The sequence below is a fragment of the Diceros bicornis genome, chromosome 12 (assembly GCF_020826845.1).
Source record: "Diceros bicornis minor isolate mBicDic1 chromosome 12, mDicBic1.mat.cur, whole genome shotgun sequence".
NCBI classification, from domain to species: Eukaryota; Metazoa; Chordata; class Mammalia; order Perissodactyla; family Rhinocerotidae; genus Diceros; species Diceros bicornis.
This window is the reverse complement of record NC_080751.1, coordinates 3,184,763-3,204,256: the sequence shown is the minus strand read 5'-3', so window position 1 is coordinate 3,204,256 and position 19,494 is coordinate 3,184,763. Positions and strand designations below refer to the sequence as shown.

At 45.5% G+C, this 19,494-nt stretch overlaps 1 protein-coding gene across 1 annotated transcript; it reads right to left on the bottom strand.

The window, feature by feature from the left end:
- Positions 1-3,476: 3,476 nt before the first annotated feature.
- Positions 3,477-4,199, bottom strand: LOC131412259 (lysine-rich coiled-coil protein 1-like). Its single transcript, XM_058551895.1, has one exon. It carries the CDS (start codon positions 4,197-4,199, stop codon positions 3,477-3,479), a length of 723 nt encoding a protein of 240 aa, XP_058407878.1.
- Positions 4,200-19,494: the final 15,295 nt, after the last annotated feature.

The following is a 19,494-nucleotide window of genomic DNA, read 5'->3' as shown; positions in this document are numbered from 1 at the left end:
TTGCTAATATTTTGTTGAGGATTTCTGCATTGATCTTCACAAGGAATATTGGTCTATAGTGTGATATTTGTACAAAATTAACCCCTGAGCTGCTTTGGCCTGTGAAGATTTTTAGATCTGTAGCCATTCCTGTGCTGTAGTCAGTGAGGCAGAGGCATCAATGGCTGTAAATCATCTAAGCTGAACCACCTTTCCAGTTTTACTATCCACCCTCTGCAAGCTATACTGCATCTAGAAAAGCATTCTTGTCTCTCATACCATTCATTCAACAAACATGTAGTGAGAGTCTTCTCAGCCCTATGCTTAGCCCTGGGACACCAAGGTGTGTGGGAGCCAGTCCCTGACCGTGAGGAGCTGAATTGCATGACTGACACATGCGAGTTGCCAGACAATTACAATTACAGTTAGTTCAAGCACCACGTCACCCATTAACTCCCACACTAAAAGTCAACAATTTGGATGCTTACCTGCCCTGAGTCCTCTGTCCCTGATCCTTCTCTACCGGTCATACCTGGTGGAGAGTCACAGGTGAGGAAGGCAGGGGTGGTGTTGGGAAAGAGCAAGGGATTCACCTGCCACTCACCATCTGGGTAACTTTGGGACATTAACTCAATTTTGTGAGCCCTGGTCTTCTCAATTGTAAACTGGAAATAATGATCCTAACACCATGGTGTTATAGCGATGTAGACCTGTGAACTTTACAATAAAGAACTTTCAGTCACGTTAGGGAGCTCAGATAATGTGAGGTGCATCTGAAACAGCCACACACACATTAACCAAGTGGTTATTGCTTCCAGGTTAAACAAAACCAGCCTGGACCCTCCTAGAAAGCTCACACCATTCAGCCTAAAAACTTTTCCAACCTCCATACCCTGCTTTAGATATAACTATCCGTAAATTCTTACAAAAAGTTCCCCCCAGATTACTCCTTATTTAAATCTTCACCTTACTTCAACCCCCAAAATGTTAGCTTGTGATTGAAATAATAAGCCATGGTTTAGGCTGATGTTTCCCACCCTCTAGCCATTCATGCCTCTAGTTTATTTTTTCCAGAGCTGCATCCTAAGACTGCATTTTCTTTAAACTGACTTAAAAAAAAAGCTTGAGTAAATTTATTTAAAAAAAATCTAATAACACATGCCATAAATAGAAGGTAACTGTTAAATACAGTGCAAGCAAAAGCTGAAGACAGCAGGGGAGATGAACAGTCCTAGAGAGGGTGTAAAGACACCTTAGCACTGAGTGGAGATTTCATCCTTGCAGAGCTCCAAGAGGGAAGGAGAACTGAAAAGTGAGCACCCTTCTCCCTGTGTCATGTGCTGTTATTTGTGCACTGCCTGAAGTAACGTTTGGAAACAAAGGTGGGTGGGAAGGGCAGTGGTCAGACCTCAGAGGACCTTGGCTGGGATCACTCCTTGGCCCTTCCAGTTCCTGAGGTCTTGATTTCCTCATTTGATAAACGGGGATAAGATACCAGCCTTGCCTGTCTCACTGGATTGTCTTCAGGGACTTGATTTTAAAATGTGTTCAACTGAACTCGCAGAGGCTAAGCCAGGCTTTCTTAGAGGGAACAGGAACCTATGGGAGGGGGCACATTTTGTAAATTTATGGGGGCCCATGTTGATTGTCTCAATGTTTGGGTAGGGAGAGCGAGCTGCTGGCATTTAGTAGATGGGGACTAAGGATGCCAGAAGTTCTACAAGTGTGGGATGGTACCAAACAGCAAACAACGAATACTCTCACAGCCTGCAAGACTCTCATAGTCCTTCCAGACCTAGTCCAGGTGAGTTACCTGCTCATCATGAGCCAAGCCCAGAAGCGAGCTCCACTTTACACATCCACGAAGCTTCCTACTTTCCTTCCTTTCTTTGTATCTCATTCTCTGATTTTCTTTAGTGCCTAGAACAATGACTGGAATTCAGTATTTGTTAACTAAATGAATAGGTAAATGCCTAGTTTCCTATTGGGTTGTTTGTATTTTCTTATTAATTGGTAGAAGCTATTTATCTATTAGAGCTATGTCATCAGGGCCAAATCAGGAGACAAACCATACCAGTAATTTAAACAGAGAAAACTAAATATAAAGAATTTTTAACCAGTAAAAGGTGGTTAACTACCAAAGAGGGTACAAGAAGACTCCGAGGCAGGGACTGGCAAAATTTTTGGTAAAGGGCCAGGCAGTAAATATCTTAGGCTTTGTGGAATAAGAGGCACGATCGAGGATATTATGTAGGTTCTTATATAACAACACAGAAAACAAATTTTCACAACCTTTGTATTGATAAAATTAAAAATATAATAATTATTGCATACAAGCTTTGGAATAAAGTTCTTTAATGAGAAGAATGGGATCCATTTTATTGGGGTAACATTTCTTTTCGTTGGGGTTCAAATGTAACAATCATTCTTAGATGGAGGGCAGTACAGAAACAGGCAGAGAGAGGGCTGGATCTGACCTGCAGGTCCAGGTTGCCCACCCTGGACCTTCGAGAGAGGGTGAACATGGAAGGAACTGAGACGCTTGGAAGAGGGGCTCCCCACGAGACTGAGATTCAGATCTCTGCAGAGAGAATGTGCCTGCCGCAGGTCACACAGTCCACCCGTGACAAAGTAATATGTCAGGGGGCATGAGCTGCAGCTACGTCACCCACACAAGGACACAGACTTGCTGCCACGGAAAACTGGCAAACCTGGGAAAAAGAAGGGAAGTCCCTCCCGCTCCCAGTTTACGGTGTCCCTCCAGCGCCCTCTACTGGCGGAGACTAATATCAAGCCCGCGGGCCAAGGAGACAGGTCTACAGGGTCCAGTCTCATGAAGCAGGGCAAAGAAGCCGCTTGGAGCTAAGAGGCAATAATTTGATAACCGGCACAAGAGATTTTAACATAGACTGTTGCAAATATTTTTTCCCAATCTGTTGCTTGCCTTTAAAAAATTCATTGAAAAGGTAATAGTCTCATATAGTACAAAATTGAAAATAGAAATGTACACTTTGAGAAGTTAGTCTGCCTGCCACCTCTGTCCCCACCCTCAGTACTTGCCCCCCAGAGCCCACAGTTATCAGTGTATTGAGCATCTTTCTGGAGCTGTTCTATGCATATGTACAATGCTTATTGTTAATTTTTTTTTAAAATTACAACAAAAACTTCTGTTATACACAGATTTTAAAAGTTTCTGCAATTACAGCTATTATTTTTTCTCTTGTTTTATGGCTCCTGGCTAATGTGTCTTATTTAGAAAGGCCATTCATACTCCAAGATTAAAAACAATTTTCCTGTATTTTTTCCAATATTTTTATTTTTAGTTTTTGCATTTATATCTTAAAACGATCTGGGTTTTTATATTTGAACAGAGTCTGAGATAGGGATCTAATTTTATTTTCTTCAAAGTAATGGCCACAGAATCGCTCCAATGTCATTTAATCCAGCCTTTCCTGCGGATGCAAATCATTTAATATCGGGGCCCCAGATCCCCAACGTTAGTAACAACTGCCGAGGATGGCTTCATCCCACAAGTCCCTCTCCTGCGGGCTCTCTTGGCCAGGTTGCTTCTTCTCTCTATTGGACCTTCTTCCCTCCTTTGTGGTGGCCCGATCTTGGCGGCTCTTCTTGCTGTATTTGGGCGTCTCTGCACCGCCTGGCTCTACCTGGGCCTTTCTCCTGTTCTCTTTGTGGGAATCTGCGCGGTGCTTCCTCTTCCGCTCAACCTGTTCCTCCTCGCCTTGTCTTCCTCCTCCCTCCTTCCTGGACCGTCTCCTCTGGCTTCGGTCATGATCTCGTGCCTGATGGACGCGGGTGGGTTCCTCTGAGAGGTGGCTGGTGTCTTCTCTGCATTGTGCTGCATGGGGGCCGGTGGTCTTTCCTTGCACAGGTGGACTTGGAAACCATGGGTTTTTGAAGAAATGGTCATGATTTTTCTGACTGTGGTTTAGAGATTCCAGTCTTCGTCTGGAGTGATGAATTTTGGACCATGGGGGTGACTGGCTTTCCACTGTTCTCAGCCTTTGGTAAGAACTGGGGAACCTGTGGGAGCTCCGGAAGAGACTCTGCTCCAGCATTAGAGGTCTGGGTGCAGCGTGGCCCTGTTCTCTGCACGCAGAGTCTTCTGTCACCTTTCTAAAGCAAAGCTCTGGTTGTAATCCTCTGGCTTTCTGCTTTCTAATATAATCCTCAAGTTCATGTTGAAAAGAGTCATGAGCCATAGAGTTTTCCATTATATTGACTATGGATGAATCTCTGCTAGGGAAGAGGGAGGAAAAATTTTCTGTTAAATGTATTGTTTTGCTATGATGTATTCTTTGTCCTTAAAAAGATCAGGCTTTCAAATTTCTAGTGGAAATTATGTTCATATACTGTAAATACCATGTAGCCACTAAAACACTGTAAATTTGAAGATCTAGAAATATATAATAAACGTATAAAATTTATCAGTGGTTGGGTTTGGGGATTTCTTACTTAATTGTACTTTGTGATTTTTTTCCCATAAATACTATTACTTGTGTAATAAAAATAAGAAAACCAAGTCGTTTTAAGAAAACAATAAAAGAACATCAAGCAACTAAATTAAACTAAAATCATTCATAAGTTCTACAAAAACAGAACTGGCTAGTCCCAGTGCTTATGTGCCAAGAAATAGGGATCATCAAACATTCTTTCACTTACACACTATGTGTATGTATATATAATCTCATAGCTGGGGTTACAGAGCAGAGAAAGACATCACTTATGGTGTTCAGATCTGGACCTATTGTCATTCCTGTTTTACAAACGAGGAAACTGCGTTACAGAGAGTTTAAATAACTTCCTGAGGTCGCACAGCCAGAAAGTGAAAGAGCCAAGACGTGAACCCAGGCGGAGACAGTCCAAAGCCGGTTGCTCAGCCTCTCCAGTGTTGGTACCAACCGTACAGGCGTCGTGATGACTGAAAGAGTGAGGACAGATGGAGGGCTTGGAATGGCGCTGGCTACAGAGCAACTGCTCTGTGGCTGTTAGCTATTAATATCCTCATTAGGACGGTGGAATGGCGGCCAGCAGCACTTACTATGTTACTGGTGGTCTATTCTGAGAACTTGTCTCTATTTTACTTTATTGCTTTTGTCTTTCCATTTAATAAAAAAAAAAAATATGTGTTTGTGCTAAAAATTAAAAAACAAATCACAGCAGCAATATACACTGTAAAATCAAATTCCCTGGTTTCACCCTCCAGAGATAACTACTGGGTACATCACTGCATTACTGCAGACTTTCATCTAAACTCTGATCCAAGCGGTGTGAGGTCAGATTGTACATGCTGGTTTGCGACTCAGCTTTTCTTCCCAAACAATGTATTTGCACCCATCTTCTATTTCACTGCACAAAGGATCTACCTCTTTTTTTAAGAGGATTGCTTGGTGTGACAGAACAGGTGTGGACCATGATTTAAAAACAAATCGAACCCTGCAAACCTAGGCGGCTCCTAGTTTTTAGCTCTGGCCAACAAAGCAGCCGTGTTTTGCAAAAACCAAGTGCCCTAAACTTGCATGGCTATAGGGCGTGGCTGCACAGTGCTGGCCCAGAGGTGGGGCTGCGGGGTCAGGGCCCTCATCCTTGGGAAGGTCTGGCCGGTCTGACTCTAAAATGTTATTCGTCAGGAGGAAAATATCCTCCCCTAAATAGAAACTTAAGTGAGACTGATTTTTCCAGGAGAGGGGTTCAGTTTTTTTTGCGGAGGGTTTTAATTTGATTCTGGATTCTGGTGAGGTGAAATGGAATTTTGGAGAGGCCCCAGGTCACTTCCTCCATATGGAAGGATGAGGAAGGATGAGGAAGAGTGAAAACACAGACAACAAGGGATTTGTTAGAATGGAACGGTGGTTAAGAGCCCAGGGCGCCCAGCCTGAGAGAAGCAGGTGCCAGAGTGCAGAGACAGGGTGCCCTTGTCTGGGAGGACTCGCCCACAGGCACAGGTGGGGCTGGGTTTCCGCACCCCCGCTCCTGGTCTGAGTGCCTTTGGACAGGTCACAACCGGGCATTGCAGCCAGGCGGTCACTCACTCGTGGGTTGACTTGCACAACTGTCTCACCGTCTCAGGGTCTCAGTTTCCTCGTGTGTAGCGCACCCTGTGGTGTGAGGTACAGACTGGTGTGATACTGTATGGTCTCTGCTGCCTGCCCGTGACAGATGATCACTGAGCACGTACCCTGAGCCAGTGCTGTGCTTGGCACTGGGCACATGTGTGGACTAAACAGACATGTTCTCTGCTCTGGGAAAGCTTTCAGTCTTGTGAGATGGCTGGACAATAAACACCCTCCCCCAATATGCAAAACAGCCATGACAAGAGCTGTAACTTACTAAACACCCTGGGGTTTACCCACTGCTCTCCGTCCTGGCTGCCACCTCCCCGACCCAAGCACAGCAAATCAGCCTTCATCCACCATGACCCACCCTTTGAGCCATGCTCTAGGAAGCAGCCAGAGAAATCTTTTTAAAGTCAATCTGATTATGTCTCCTCCAGCCCTGGGTTTCCTATTGTTCTAAGATAGTCCTTAACAAGTCCCGCAGGCCATTCACTTCTGGCCTCTACCTGTTCCTCAGCCCCCAAGCGCCACAACTGCCGCCCCCCATTTTTCCAGCCTCCGCATAAAATCCAGCTCCCTCAGGCCCGGGGACCTCTGCTCAGGAGGTTCCGGGAGTCTCCACCCCCAGCCTCTTACTTCATCAACTTCTACCCTTTCTTCATAGTCTGCTAGGTTGTCACCTCTGTGCCCACTTCCTCAGCCTCATCTTGCCTCTCAGCTTTGTTTTCTTAGTTGGATGCCCTATATTAAGAAGATCATGACTACACTATAGAGTACAAAACAAAACTGGCAAGAAAACATCCAGCTGCAATCAAGTTCTCTAAGGCATTTCCTTCAGCTTAGGGCTTTCCCCACAGACCCAGGAGATTCCAGTCCGCTATTCTCCAAGGGAACTTGTGGGAAGTTTGGGGAGCTTCCTCTTCCTGCAGGCTTTCTATCCATTGATGCCCGTCCTTCCTTCCATTGCTCAGACCGGAACCACAGGAGACCCCGCTGCCCCTCTCTCACACTGCACAGGCAGCACCAGCAGCAGGTCCCACTTTCCAAACACATCCAGAATTGGCCACTTCTCTCCACCCAAACTGCTCCTGCACCATGTTTCTGCCGAATCAGGGCTCTCACCTCTTAACTGGTCTCCCAGCTCCTGCTTGCTGTCTATTTTCAAACCAGCAGCCAGAATAATCCTTTCAAGGCTGTGTAATCCTGGCTACTAATGTCACTCCTCTGGCTCTAAATCCATCAGGTTTCCTCCCTCACTCAGAAGGAAGCCCAAATCCCCAATGTGCCTACAAGCCCCAGACCCTAGTGGCTGTCCCACTGTCCTGAGGTCTCGGGTCTCTCCCCCTGCTCCTCCCTTCTCTGGCTGGAAGGGAATGCGCAGGCACACACCTGGGCTCCCAGCCTTTGTGCTGCTCTGTCCCTAAGCCTGTGTATCCCCACGGGAAGATGCCTCCTTCCTACACCTTAGTTGGAATGTCACCTTTTCACAGTTTTGACGGCGCCCCCAACCCTTCGGACACCCTAGGCCTCTTCCCTGCTTTATTTTTCTCCATGGCACTTGCCATCACCTAACAAAGGGCTTCGAGATATTGTTAAAATTCTGATGCTGATTCAGTGGGCCTGGGGTGGGCACTGAGATTTTGCATTTCTACCGACCTCCCAGGTGATGGTGCTGCTGCTGTACCTGGACCACACTTTGAGTAGCAAGAATCTAACGTACAACTTAATTTATAAATTTGGTCTATTTTCCATCTCACCACACTTGAATATAAGTTCCTCACCAAGCAGATTCCTTATTTGCTGCTGTCTCATTATCATATCAAATTGTGCTTGACATAAAGTAGATGCTTAATAAATACTTGCTGAATGAATAAATGAGTGAAGAAAGGCCCTGATCTCTCTTGACACCTCACCTCTGCATGTTCATGTCCACTAGGAGCCCCAGATCCAAGAAGTCCTACCTGCCTCAGCCGTGCTTCCCACCCAGTCACCTCTGTTTGTACCTCAGCCATCTTCCCTCCCAACTAGCATTCCAAAGACCGCCAAACATTTGAGCAAAAGAGAAACCCGTTTGGTTCACCTCTTACCTGGAGTCACCTCCATGCACTAGTTTATGAGGAAAGTTCCCACAAACAGATGGAGCCCTCACCTCTGAAGCCTCTAAGTCTTTGGGGTGGTGTAAGCAGAAGGCCTGTGGCCACAGAGGGCAGAGGCTCACCTGGCTAGAACCTCAAAGGGGAGCAAGGTGCACTAGTGCCGGTGGAAGTCTTACCCTGAGCTCCAGCAGAAGAATCCCAGCTACCCCGCTGGTCAGACTTCTCCGCCAGGCCCCTGGAAGCAGGGAAGCAGGAAGCCACGCCCCTTCCTTCGTCTCAGGCTTTTGGTCTGTAGATCTCATCAGCCCACAGCTCCGGGGTCTCAGGAGAAACAAATCCAATCACAGTGTTCAGGGTGATTCAGGAAAACTTAAACTCATCATCCTGGAACACAATCGGTCTATAACCTAATCAATATTTTTATATCCTGTTTGAAGAGCTTATTTTGAAAAAAATTTTAATAAAACACACTGTTCTTAAATTGTAAAATATAGGACACGTAGAAATGTGCACAACACAAAAATCTACAACACAATGATGTATCATAAAGGAAAAGTCTACTGAACCACCATTTGGATCAGGAACTAGAACACTGCCTGCACCCCAGAAGGCTGGCTCCCTTCCCTCTTAGTCTTAACTTCTCCGCTTGTCCCCATTAGCTTGATTTTTATGGTAATCTCGTCCTTGCATTTTATAGTTTATCACCTAAGTATAAATCTCAAAATATGATAGTTTGTTTTGACTGTTTTTTGGTTTGAACCTTATACAAATGGAATCATACAGCATTGCACTTCTTTTGTTCAATGTACTTCTGAATTTCACCACAGTGTGTTCATTTTCATGGCTGTATGGTATTCCATTCTATGGAAAAACATATGTACATAGACACAAAATCACAGATCATTTATTCATTCATGGGCATTGTGAATGTTTCCAGTCCAGGGTCATTTTAAACAACATTGTCATGGATATTCTTATGTATATCTCCTGATACACAGAAGCCTGCATTACTACAGACTTTTTGCCTAGGAGTGAAATTTCCATGTTACACAGCATTGCATATTCAGCTTTATCAGACATAGTAACACCAAATGTTTTTCAAAAGAGGTTCTACCAATTTAAATCCTCCTCTAGAAGTGTTGGAGCATAAGCGAGCATAAGTGAGGCCATCTTGTTAACTAAATGACCCCAGCCCCTCCTCTGTGTGACTACTCGCTGCTCTGCACGTACTCCAAAAAATTCACAAGCTCTTCCGGTTTATGGCCTCCACTTACGTATGTACTCCCCTATAGCTTGGTAAATTAAAAACTTTGTTCTATGAGTTTCTCTCCAGGAACAGGCTGACCACAGGTGGGAAACACACCTCGGGGTATCCATCACAGCTGACAGAAGAATGGAACAATGTGATGCCTGGAGCCCGTCACACCTGGAGACCAACATCCCTGGACCCCCTCCTCACTGCCCATTTTCCCTATAAAACTGCCTCAAGATTCTGTAATCTTTGAAGATGGGTCTTTGAGACGTTAGTCACCTGTCTTCCGATTTGCCAGCTGATCTAATTAAACTTCATTTCTTGATCTCTAACTCGTTGTGATTAATTGGCTCAGCTGGAGGTGAGCAGAGTGAGCCCATTGCTCAGTATCAGGAGCGCTTCCCATTTTCTCCAACACTCGGAGTTGTGAGACCTTCAATTTTGTATCTATTCGTAATAATTAAAATACATAGGCATTTCCCTGTTTACAATAATACCGAGTACCTTTCCTAATAGCTACTGGCCATATGAATTTTCTCTTTTGTGAAGTACTGGTCGGGATCTCTTGAACATTTTCTGTTGTACTGTTTGCAATTTCCTTATCTATATTCTGCAAATGAGCCCTTTGCTGGGTCTACGTGTATGAGATCTCCCACTCTTTGCCTTGCATTTTCATTCTCTTGACAGTATCTTTTGATGGAGAGACTTTCTTAATTTTAATGTTGTCAAACCTAGCAATTAAACTTATAGAGTTAGTGCTTTTATGTGTCATATTTAAGACATATTTTCCTAACCCTTGAGTGAGGTTTCCCCACCTCAGCACTACTGACATTTTGGGTTAGGTAACTCTTTGTTGTAGAGCTTGTCCTGTACATTGCAGGATGTTTAGCAGCACCCCTGGCCTCTACCCACTCGATGCCGGTAGCAACCCTCTTCCCCAAGTCATGACAACAAAGAATGCCTCCAGACATTGCCAAATATCCCCTGGGGGGCAATATTGTCCCTGGTTGAGAACCACTGCCATAGATCATGAAGATATATTCTCATACGATATCTTGTAAAAGCTTCATGGATGTATGATTCAACTAGAATTGATTTTTGTGCAACCTGTGAGGCAGGCATCCTACTTCATTTGTTTTCCCATGTAGACACCACATTTTCTCAACATGATTTATTGAAAAGTCTATCTTCCTCACTGCGTTGAAGTGCTGCCTTTATTCTTAATCCAATGTCCATCTCTTCATGAAACTGAGCAGAAGAGGTTAAAAAATCTTCCCTGGGCTGGAAGAAGAGAGCAAAACTTTGAGATAAGCTTTGCTTAATTGCAGCTGTGCATATTCAGCACCATCAACTGTTGTTTAAAACTGACCAAGTCTCTCTGTCCCTCCTCAGTACATGAGTGAGCTGTCTCTCCCGGGAAGTCGAGGTCCAGACATCAAGATCTGGCCTCACAAGGCCACCGCAGGCTGAAGGTGAAAACTAACCAGAAAAGTCCAGACAGTGGACCCAGCACACGCTCTCCTCCCCTCCCTGAGACCCCAGCACATGCTCCCCTTCCCCTCCCTGAGACCCCAGCACATGCTCCCCTTCCCCTCCCTGAGACCCCAGCACACGCTCCCTCTCCCCTCCCTGAAACCCCAGCACACGCTCCCCCTCCCCACCCCAGCACACGCTCTCCAACCCAACCTTTAAAATTCCCTTGCCTCCCATCTTTCGGGGAGAGGGGACAAATTTGAGAGCTCTCATCTCCTGGCTGATGTCACCCGAAATAAAAACTCTTTCCTTGCCATAAGCCTGGCGTTCTAGTTTTATTTGGCCCCTCTTGTGTGGCGGGTAAGGAACCTGGGTATGTATCCGGTACCATTCATGGTTCTGTTTCTGGGTTCAGTTTCTATCTTTGCACCAATACCACTCTGTCTTAATTACCATAGTTTCATAAGTCTTTATAGCTGCTAGAGCAAATCCTCCCCCTATCTTTTCCTTATTCAAGTATGTCTTGATTACTGGCATTTTGTTTTCCATATAAATTTTAAATTTGGCTCATCAATTTCCAAAAACACTTGCAATTCTGCTTGGGATTCACTGAATATATAGATCAGTTTGAGGAGACCTGACATCTTTCCAATATTACACCTTTCCATATATGGACAATGGTTTATGTCTCCATTTACTCAGGTGTTCTTTATTATTTTGTGTTCCCTGAGGACAGAATTTGTCCACTAAACCTCTCCAAGTCACAGAATCATGAAAGGCCAGAACTTGTAAGTCCTAGGCCCAATGCCACAAGTGATGCTTGTGAAATTTGTGGGTTTGCTTACTTATTTACATCAGGCTTCATTTCAAGCAGCTTTGAGACAGTTTACAAAGATAAGGACTTTATTAAAAGAATATTTACAATGTGAAGAAAGTTGAGAGAAAGGAAGATAAGGTGGGTCCAATTCTAACACTAATTCTGACGTGTTTTCTCCCCTCACTACCAAGCAGTTAACTCAATTCTGACACTTTTCTACCTGGAGATAGCATCAGATCCCACAGGTGAAGGGCTCAGTCCTACAAGACTGCCCCCCCAACTTCAGATGCTAGTCAAAAGCCCAGGTTATCACCTGTGCTTCTGACTGACCAGCTATAGACCCTCCTAGGGTTGGGTTAATTTGCTACAGTGGCTCACAGAACTCAGAGAAATATTTTACTTACTAGATCACCGGTTTACTATAAAAGGATATAACTCAGGAACAGCCAAATGGAATAGATACATATGGCAAGGTCTGTGGGAAGGGGCTCAGAGCTTCCATCCTGTCTCAGAGTCCACCACTGTCCCCAAATCTCCATGTGTTCTCCAACCTGGAAGTTCTCTGAACACTGTCTTTTGGGTTTTCACGGAAGCTTCATTACATAGGCATGATTGATTAGCCATTGGTGATTGAACTCAATCACCAACCCTTCTCCCCTCCCCAGAGGTCAGAGGGTGGGACTGAAAGTTCCAACTCTTTAATCACATGGGTGGCTCCACTGGCAACTGGCCCCTAACCTTAGGTGCTTTCCAAAAGTCACCTCATTAACATGACAAAAGACCCCTTTCTTGCTCTCAATACATGGGAAATTCCAAGGGTTTTAGGAGCTCTGTGCCAGGAACAAGGACGAAGACCAAATAAATATTTCTTATAAATCACAATATCACAGTGGGAGAAATAAGATGAGGCAGAGGATGGAGGCCCCTGCACTGCCTGGTCCAGTAGCCGCCCAGCCTTTGCAGGATCGTCGCCTGTGTTCAGCATGTCACGGGCACCAACTTCACCTTTGAGCAGCTCTGACTCTTAGGCTCTAGCACTATGAAATTTCACACCTTATCATAGGCTCCCTAATGTTGTGCTCTAATTATTTGATATTCTGATTCAATTAATATGTATAGCATGGTACTGGCACATTTCATCTTCAAATAATCTCCTGAGGTGAGATCTTTTTTTTTTAATTCCCATTTTTAAGATGAAGAAAATGAAGGCCTTAAAGAGGTTAAGTGACCTCTGCCACCTATAGTAATCTGAGCATGTTCAACTCTATCTTCTGATTCTGAGGCTAATGCCTGCCCTCACTCCATTCTACCTCCCCATACTGGGTAGGGTTCTCCCCCTGCTGTTTTATGAACTCTGGGCACTGGGAAGGTATGTAATAAACAAGGCTGGCGCTAGTTATTGACTATCAGACAAGCTGAAGAAAAAGCAGGGGCCGGCTCAGGAATCACCTCTTGATGATGTTGCCTAGGTGTAGATGTTGAGTGTAGATGTCAGAATGGATATTCTTGCTGTTATGGGACAACCCTGCTCCACCACAACTCCTGAAGGCTCTTCCAGTGTGAAATAAACCTCGTTGTGGAGCATTTATAAACCAAAGATATCACTTTTTCACTTACTTGGTGCATTCTTTCATTTCTTTCTTTCGAGGAAGATTGGCCCTGAGCTAACAACTGTTGCCAATCTTCCTCCTTTTTCCTTTTTTCTCCCCAAAACCTCAGTAGATGGTTGTATGGCATGGTTGTACATCCTTCTAGTTCTATGTGGGACGCTGCCTCAGCATGGCTTGACAAGTGGTGTGTAAATCCGCGCCCAAGATCCCAACCAGGAACCCTGGGCACTGGAAGCCCAGTGCGCAAACTCAACCGCTAGGCCAGCTGGCTGGCCCCTACTTGATGCATTATTTCCACAGCTCTCTCTTGTCCCCCGAGCTGTCCCTATATCTATAGATTCACTCACTTCCCTGAAAGTTCAAATAACCAAGTAAAGCGGGAACAAGTACTGCATACTTCCCATTTCCACATCTCTTTTGAGGGTCCGTTGGTATAAAACTTTCTCGTGTTGGTTTACAACCGGGTGAGGCGAGGCTGCTGCACAGCTTCTCTTTTGAAAAGAACCACACAGTTAGATTTCCCTAACTATCCCTTCCTCAGTGGGCAACTCAAGGTTTTCCCTGTCTTCCTTCCACATTACCATAACGTACTGAAGGATGATATAAACCCACATCCCTAAACAGTAGAAGAATGATGCAAAGGCCCCACACTTTCAGCAAGGGCTGTACCTTTGAGCCCTTACTAGAAAATACATTTGTAGAAAAGTAACTTTATTTACCCAAATACATCAACAGACTCTATAGAGAAAAACCTTTCAATCCAGAAAGTGACACCATCTCCACCTTAAAGGCAAGTATAGTAAAAGCACTTGTCACCTTAATATTTCATACACACTCTACCTCTACAAGAGCTTACACAGTCCACGAGACACAGAGACCCCACTCCAGCTCTTCACTCAAACCCCCACTTGACGTTACGTTTTCAAACAGAAACACATATAATCGTAACCTGATAAACCCACATAGAACGCTAGCCGAACCGTGAAGGGGCTCTCGAAGGCCTTCCTTCTTTCACTCATCTTGACTTCACGGTGAGAAACCTCACTCTGGGTCTACATCTCACCTTTCTTATGTAGATATTATATGGAAAACATTGCCCTCTTTCCCAGACACTTGGGTTCGCCTTTGGTTCGCTCGTGCCTTTTCGCCTCCTCTCTCGCGCCGGTCTCCCCGGGGCCGCAGCGCCGGCTCATTTGCACGCCCCGCCCATCCCCGCCCCGGGGGCGTGGCCCACACCCGGCCGCAGCCGGGAACGCCGCCTCTGTAGGCGAAGCGCGTGTGGGAAGCTAGAGAGCGACCCCAAAGCGGGGGCACACACGGGTTTTGCCCAGAACTGAAGGGAATTTGGGGTTGGGTGGTGGCCAGAGTGGGGAACGAGGCTGTCGCGGGCAGCGCGGTCAGAACTCACCTGGAGAAAGTGTGTGGGGGTGTCACTAGTATGAATTAGTGCTAGAGAACAGGGTGGCCTCGCGGGCCTCGCTGGGAGAGCAGACGAGCCGCGCGGGGGAAGGCAGGGCTGCGGGGGCCGAGGGGGCCTCTCGGGAGCCGCGGAGGGGATTGTAGCCTCGGGACCGGCGGTCATTCCCCGCTCCGCCCTCACCCGCGGACGGCCTTGGGCGGGAAGGGAAATGTCGAGGGAGAAGCCAGGCAAGGGGGAGGAACTCACAGGGGCTGGGGTCGGGCCTTTCCAGATGCGGGGAGGAGGGCCCCGTGAGGCGGAGCCTGCTGCTTGGCTCCATTCTCCCCAGTTGGAAGGGGACCTTCGAGGCCGCTTTTTCTGTCTGGAAACCGTCTGTTACCCCCTTTCCTATCAGACCAAGACTATAACCTCACCTTTCACGGCCCTAGAGTTCCGTGCCCACCGTCTCTGCGTGTTGTCGCATACACCCGGAGGCCGGTGACTCCCTCCTTCCCTTCAAGGTCTGTGGTTAACTCGTTTCCTCACCCTTGGCCCCTCCAGGAAGCCCCTTGACCCCCTGGAGTCCAGCCAGCACCTATCTGCCAGGTGCCCGTCCCCCATCACACCTCCTCCTGGATTCCATCCCAGCTCCCTAAAGGGGCGGGGTTCAAACCTCAGACCTGCAAGGAGACAGGGCTGGGCTCCATCGTAACCCTGGACAAATTATTAATCTCTCTGAGTCTCACCTTTCTTCCATGTAACTTGGCGGGAGCAGTGGCAGTTCCCTTTATAGTGGCGGTGGGGATGAGATGTACAAGGATGCTCAGTGTCTGCCACGAGCCAAGGTCCACTGACTAGAGACTCTGGTCTTTAGACAATCCGTGATACATTTGGGTATCCATCCTGCCTGTGCGAGTTGTCCTTTTCTTTGGTGTGTTTTCCGCAGAGGTCCATACTTGATGCTCCTGGAGGAACCAGCCAAGTCACTGAGTGCCCGGCATCCATCGTTTCCGGGGAGATGGGTGGGGGCAGGGAAGAGCCTAGAGTGAACTCCCCCCCCCAACCCCCAGTGATTAGCGCTGTGATCTGGGGCATGCACCTTCATATCTTGGCCTCTGTTGCCCTGTTCTTCCAGTTCTTTCACATGCTCCCCTCTGGCATTCTAGATATGAGGACCGGCTTACCAAGTACTAAAGCAGTGTGCTTCAGCCTGAGGGCTGCCCCCATTCCAGGATGCGGAGGTTGGTTGTTTTTATTAGGTTGAATATTTATGCTGTGCCAAGCACTTCACCTATATTCTCTCATTTAATCCTCAAAATAGCTCTCCAAGGGTAATTATCTCCATTTTACAAATGAAAAAATTCAGACTCAGAGAGATTAAGAAACTCACCTAAAATCATGTAGTGTATAAGTTAGTTTGGACTGCATCATAATACCCAACAACTTATTTAAAACAGCAAAGACTTATTTCTCACCATTTTGTAAGTTGGCTGGGCTGGCTCAGTGGGGCCTGGATGGCCAAGGTGCCTTGTATCTGGCTGGGAGGAATTCAATGTCAGCTGGGTGATGGGGACATGATCAGGAGTCTCTCATTATTCAGCAGGGCTTGTGTAAAAATGGCTGAGTTCCAAAAGTAGCCTGAGGGTAAGCACAGGCACTTGCCAAATCCAGCTTGCATCATATTTGCTGTTCTTCCATTGGCCGAAGTGGGTCACACTGGCAAGCACAGCAGTATGTGGGGGGACACGAAGGGGTGGGTAGATACAGAGAGGGAGAATTATTGCTGCCATTTTCCCCAAGTTACATACATAACTTGTAAGTGTACCACTGGAATTCTAAAACAAATGTGTCAAATTTGAAAGTTCAAAACTGCCTTGGAGTTATTGCCCAGGATCTGGGAATCCAGAACACTCCATGCATTGCCTAAGTCAACAACATTTTGTGCATATGCCTGCAACTGTTTTGCAAATGTATACACATATTAATAAACATTAACAAACACAAATTATGGTTTTAAATGTTTGTTCTGCTTCATTCCTTGTGTTTTCTTCTTTAGAGACTCCAAGTATATTTGGATCTCCTTTGCTTATCTTTTATCTTTATCACCTTCTCACAAGTCTTTTGTATTATTTTCTTTACTTTTGTTGGATTATCTTCATTATTCTCCTTTCTACCCTTTATTTCCTTGTTCTTTCCATGGTGTCTATACTCTCCTGTATTCCTTTTATTTCTGAAATGATTTTTTTCTTTTACTAATTTTTTCCTGTGTTTGTCAGGGTCATTGTTTAGTAACCATGTCTGGCTTAAATTTGATGCTCAATGAATATTTTTGACTGAAAAATATAATTACTTTTTCTTTACGGCACTACAATGTATTTTCCCTGCAATTAATAATTGTCTTTCAGTTCCATAGTTGTCTGGCCATTTTGTTTCAGAATTCTTGTCTGCTTTATGCGTGTTTCTCAAAGCTTTGTTTTCTTAATTCTCTTTCAGCCTTGCTTGAAGTGTTAGGTTAGAGTTTTCATCTGCTTTGTGTCTGCATTTTTCTGGTGTCTTCTTGTCAAAACACTTTATAGTTCATTCTTCTCTTGTAACACTTTGTATGTGGCTAGATCATATTCTCCTCCTCCTTTCCAAAGTTTAAATGAAATGAGTTAACCTGGACTACCGGGAGGACATTTCTGTGGAGAGGGGAATGTCCTAGGGTACCTTTCCCAGCTTCAGGGCTTGAGGGCTCCCTGTTTGTTATCGTGAAGGGCTCAAAGTCTGGCGACTTCTCTGCCTCTCAGAGCTAAGCCTGGTTCAGAAAAGTTTTTATGCTCTATTTTCTACAAGCCTACAGGTCTAGCCTGCTAAGGTGGTATTCTCACTTCAGATGTTGTATTTTGCTGTTACAGTACTTTCTGAGCTCTGCTTTATCTGAGACCCTCCCCTGCTCCCTACTATTTGAATCTTCTCTTTCCCTTACCCCCAGTGTTACTTCCCTGCTCAATTTGGTTTCTCAACCTAGCAGTTTTCTTTTCAGGCAAGGCTTTGTCCTTCTGGAAGGCAATATTTGCTGGATACTTCTGAAATCCTCAGGGTTTAGATGACCATAACACCATTTGATCTCTTGGTGCTTCTGCTGCCAGTTTTGCACCCACCAACTCAGAACCTGTGATGACACCTTCCAGTTTTGCGGTTCTTCTCATAACTATTTGTCCTGTTTGGTACAGGGATAAATGATGATTTGGGACAGGGTGGTGGAAATGAAGATGGACAGAATTGGACAGTAGGAGAGATAATTTGGCAATACAACCAGGAGAAATTACTGATGGGTCTGATGTAGGAGAGGAAGGGTCAAGTGTGATGTTAGTGGATTTTGGCTTGGACAACTGAGTTGGTGCCATTATTCACAGAGATGGGAAAGAATGACTAGCGATTAGGGAAACAAGTGCTCTTTTGGGGTTCTAAACGGAAAGATCATCAAAGGGAGTTGGATATAAGTCTAGAACTCAGGGGAAAGATCTGGTCTCAAGATAGAAATATACAAGTCATCAACTGTTTTAGTCAGTTTGGGCTGCAATAACAAACTACCATAGACTGAATGGCTGAGCTAGCTTTCTGGCTTCTTCTTATAAGGGCACTAATTCTATTCATGAGGGTTCTACCCTCATGATCTAATTATCTCCCAAAGGTCCCAACTCCTAACACCACCACATTGGGGATTAGATTTCAACATATGAATTGAGGGAGGGGAACACACATTCAGTCCACGACATCAACATACAGGTAAATCTAAAGACATGGATCTGAATGAGCTCACTTAGGATGTGCAATTAGAAAGAGTGGTGGTCTAGCACTGATCCCTGATGCAATATACATGATGCATTTAGAGGTGGGTGGAAGAGGGACCAGTAGAGGAGATCATGAGGAGGAGGAGCTTTGGAGGTAGGGAAAATCAGAATACTGGAAGCCGAGAGAGGAGTATTTCAAGGAAGAGGGACTGACCAACCAGATGGAAGCTGCTGAGAGGCTGAACTGAATACAAATAAAAAACCTTCATTGGATTTGACACCATGGAGGTCATTGGAAATCCCGACAGGAGCAGCCTCAGAGGAATGGTAGGGACAGAACCTGGATTAGAACAGGTGGAGGAGAGCATGAGAGGCGAGTAAGTATAGACAAATTTAGATGTGAAAGAGAAAGGAGATAGCTGAAAGAGGATGCAGCGGGTCAAGAGAGTTTTTGTTATTTTGTTTTTTGAAGCAGGGAAACAGAAGCATGTTTGCATACTAATGGAATAATCCAGTAAAGGAGGAGAGGTTTGTGGTGCAGGAGAGAGATGAAGTCCTTGAGAAGGTAAAAGGGTCTAGGATCCAGTGCATGAGGGGAGGGATTTGTCTTTAATAAGAGCAGGGACACCTTTATTGTAACAGGAGGGAAGACAGAGAACAGAGTACATGAGGGAAGTTTATAGATCTGGTGGAAGGACAATGAGTAAGTTCCCCTCTGAAGGCTTCTACCTTCTCACTGGAGGGTGAGGTGAAGTCATTGGCTGAGAGAAATGGGGCCTACATGGGAGGCATTAGGAAGGGGAAGGTTTGGGGAGAAAAGAGAGAATATAAGACAGACATCTCCGAGATTGGGAAATTTACTAGGGAAACTCGATGGATTGGAGGTTTATGGTCATTAGTTTAAAATAAAATGAGTCACCTACCCTCTCTTCCTTCCTCCTCCCCTTCTTTCCTTCTTCGCTATTTGGGGCCCAGTGAGGTAGGAGGCTAGGCAGGTGATGACCAGAGAGGGGTCAGG

What these genes read in the sequence shown, in the direction of transcription:
- LOC131412259 (XM_058551895.1), bottom strand. Translation starts at nt 4,199, where the DNA reads ATGGCTCATGACTCTTTTCAACATGAACTTGAGGATTATATTAGAAAG.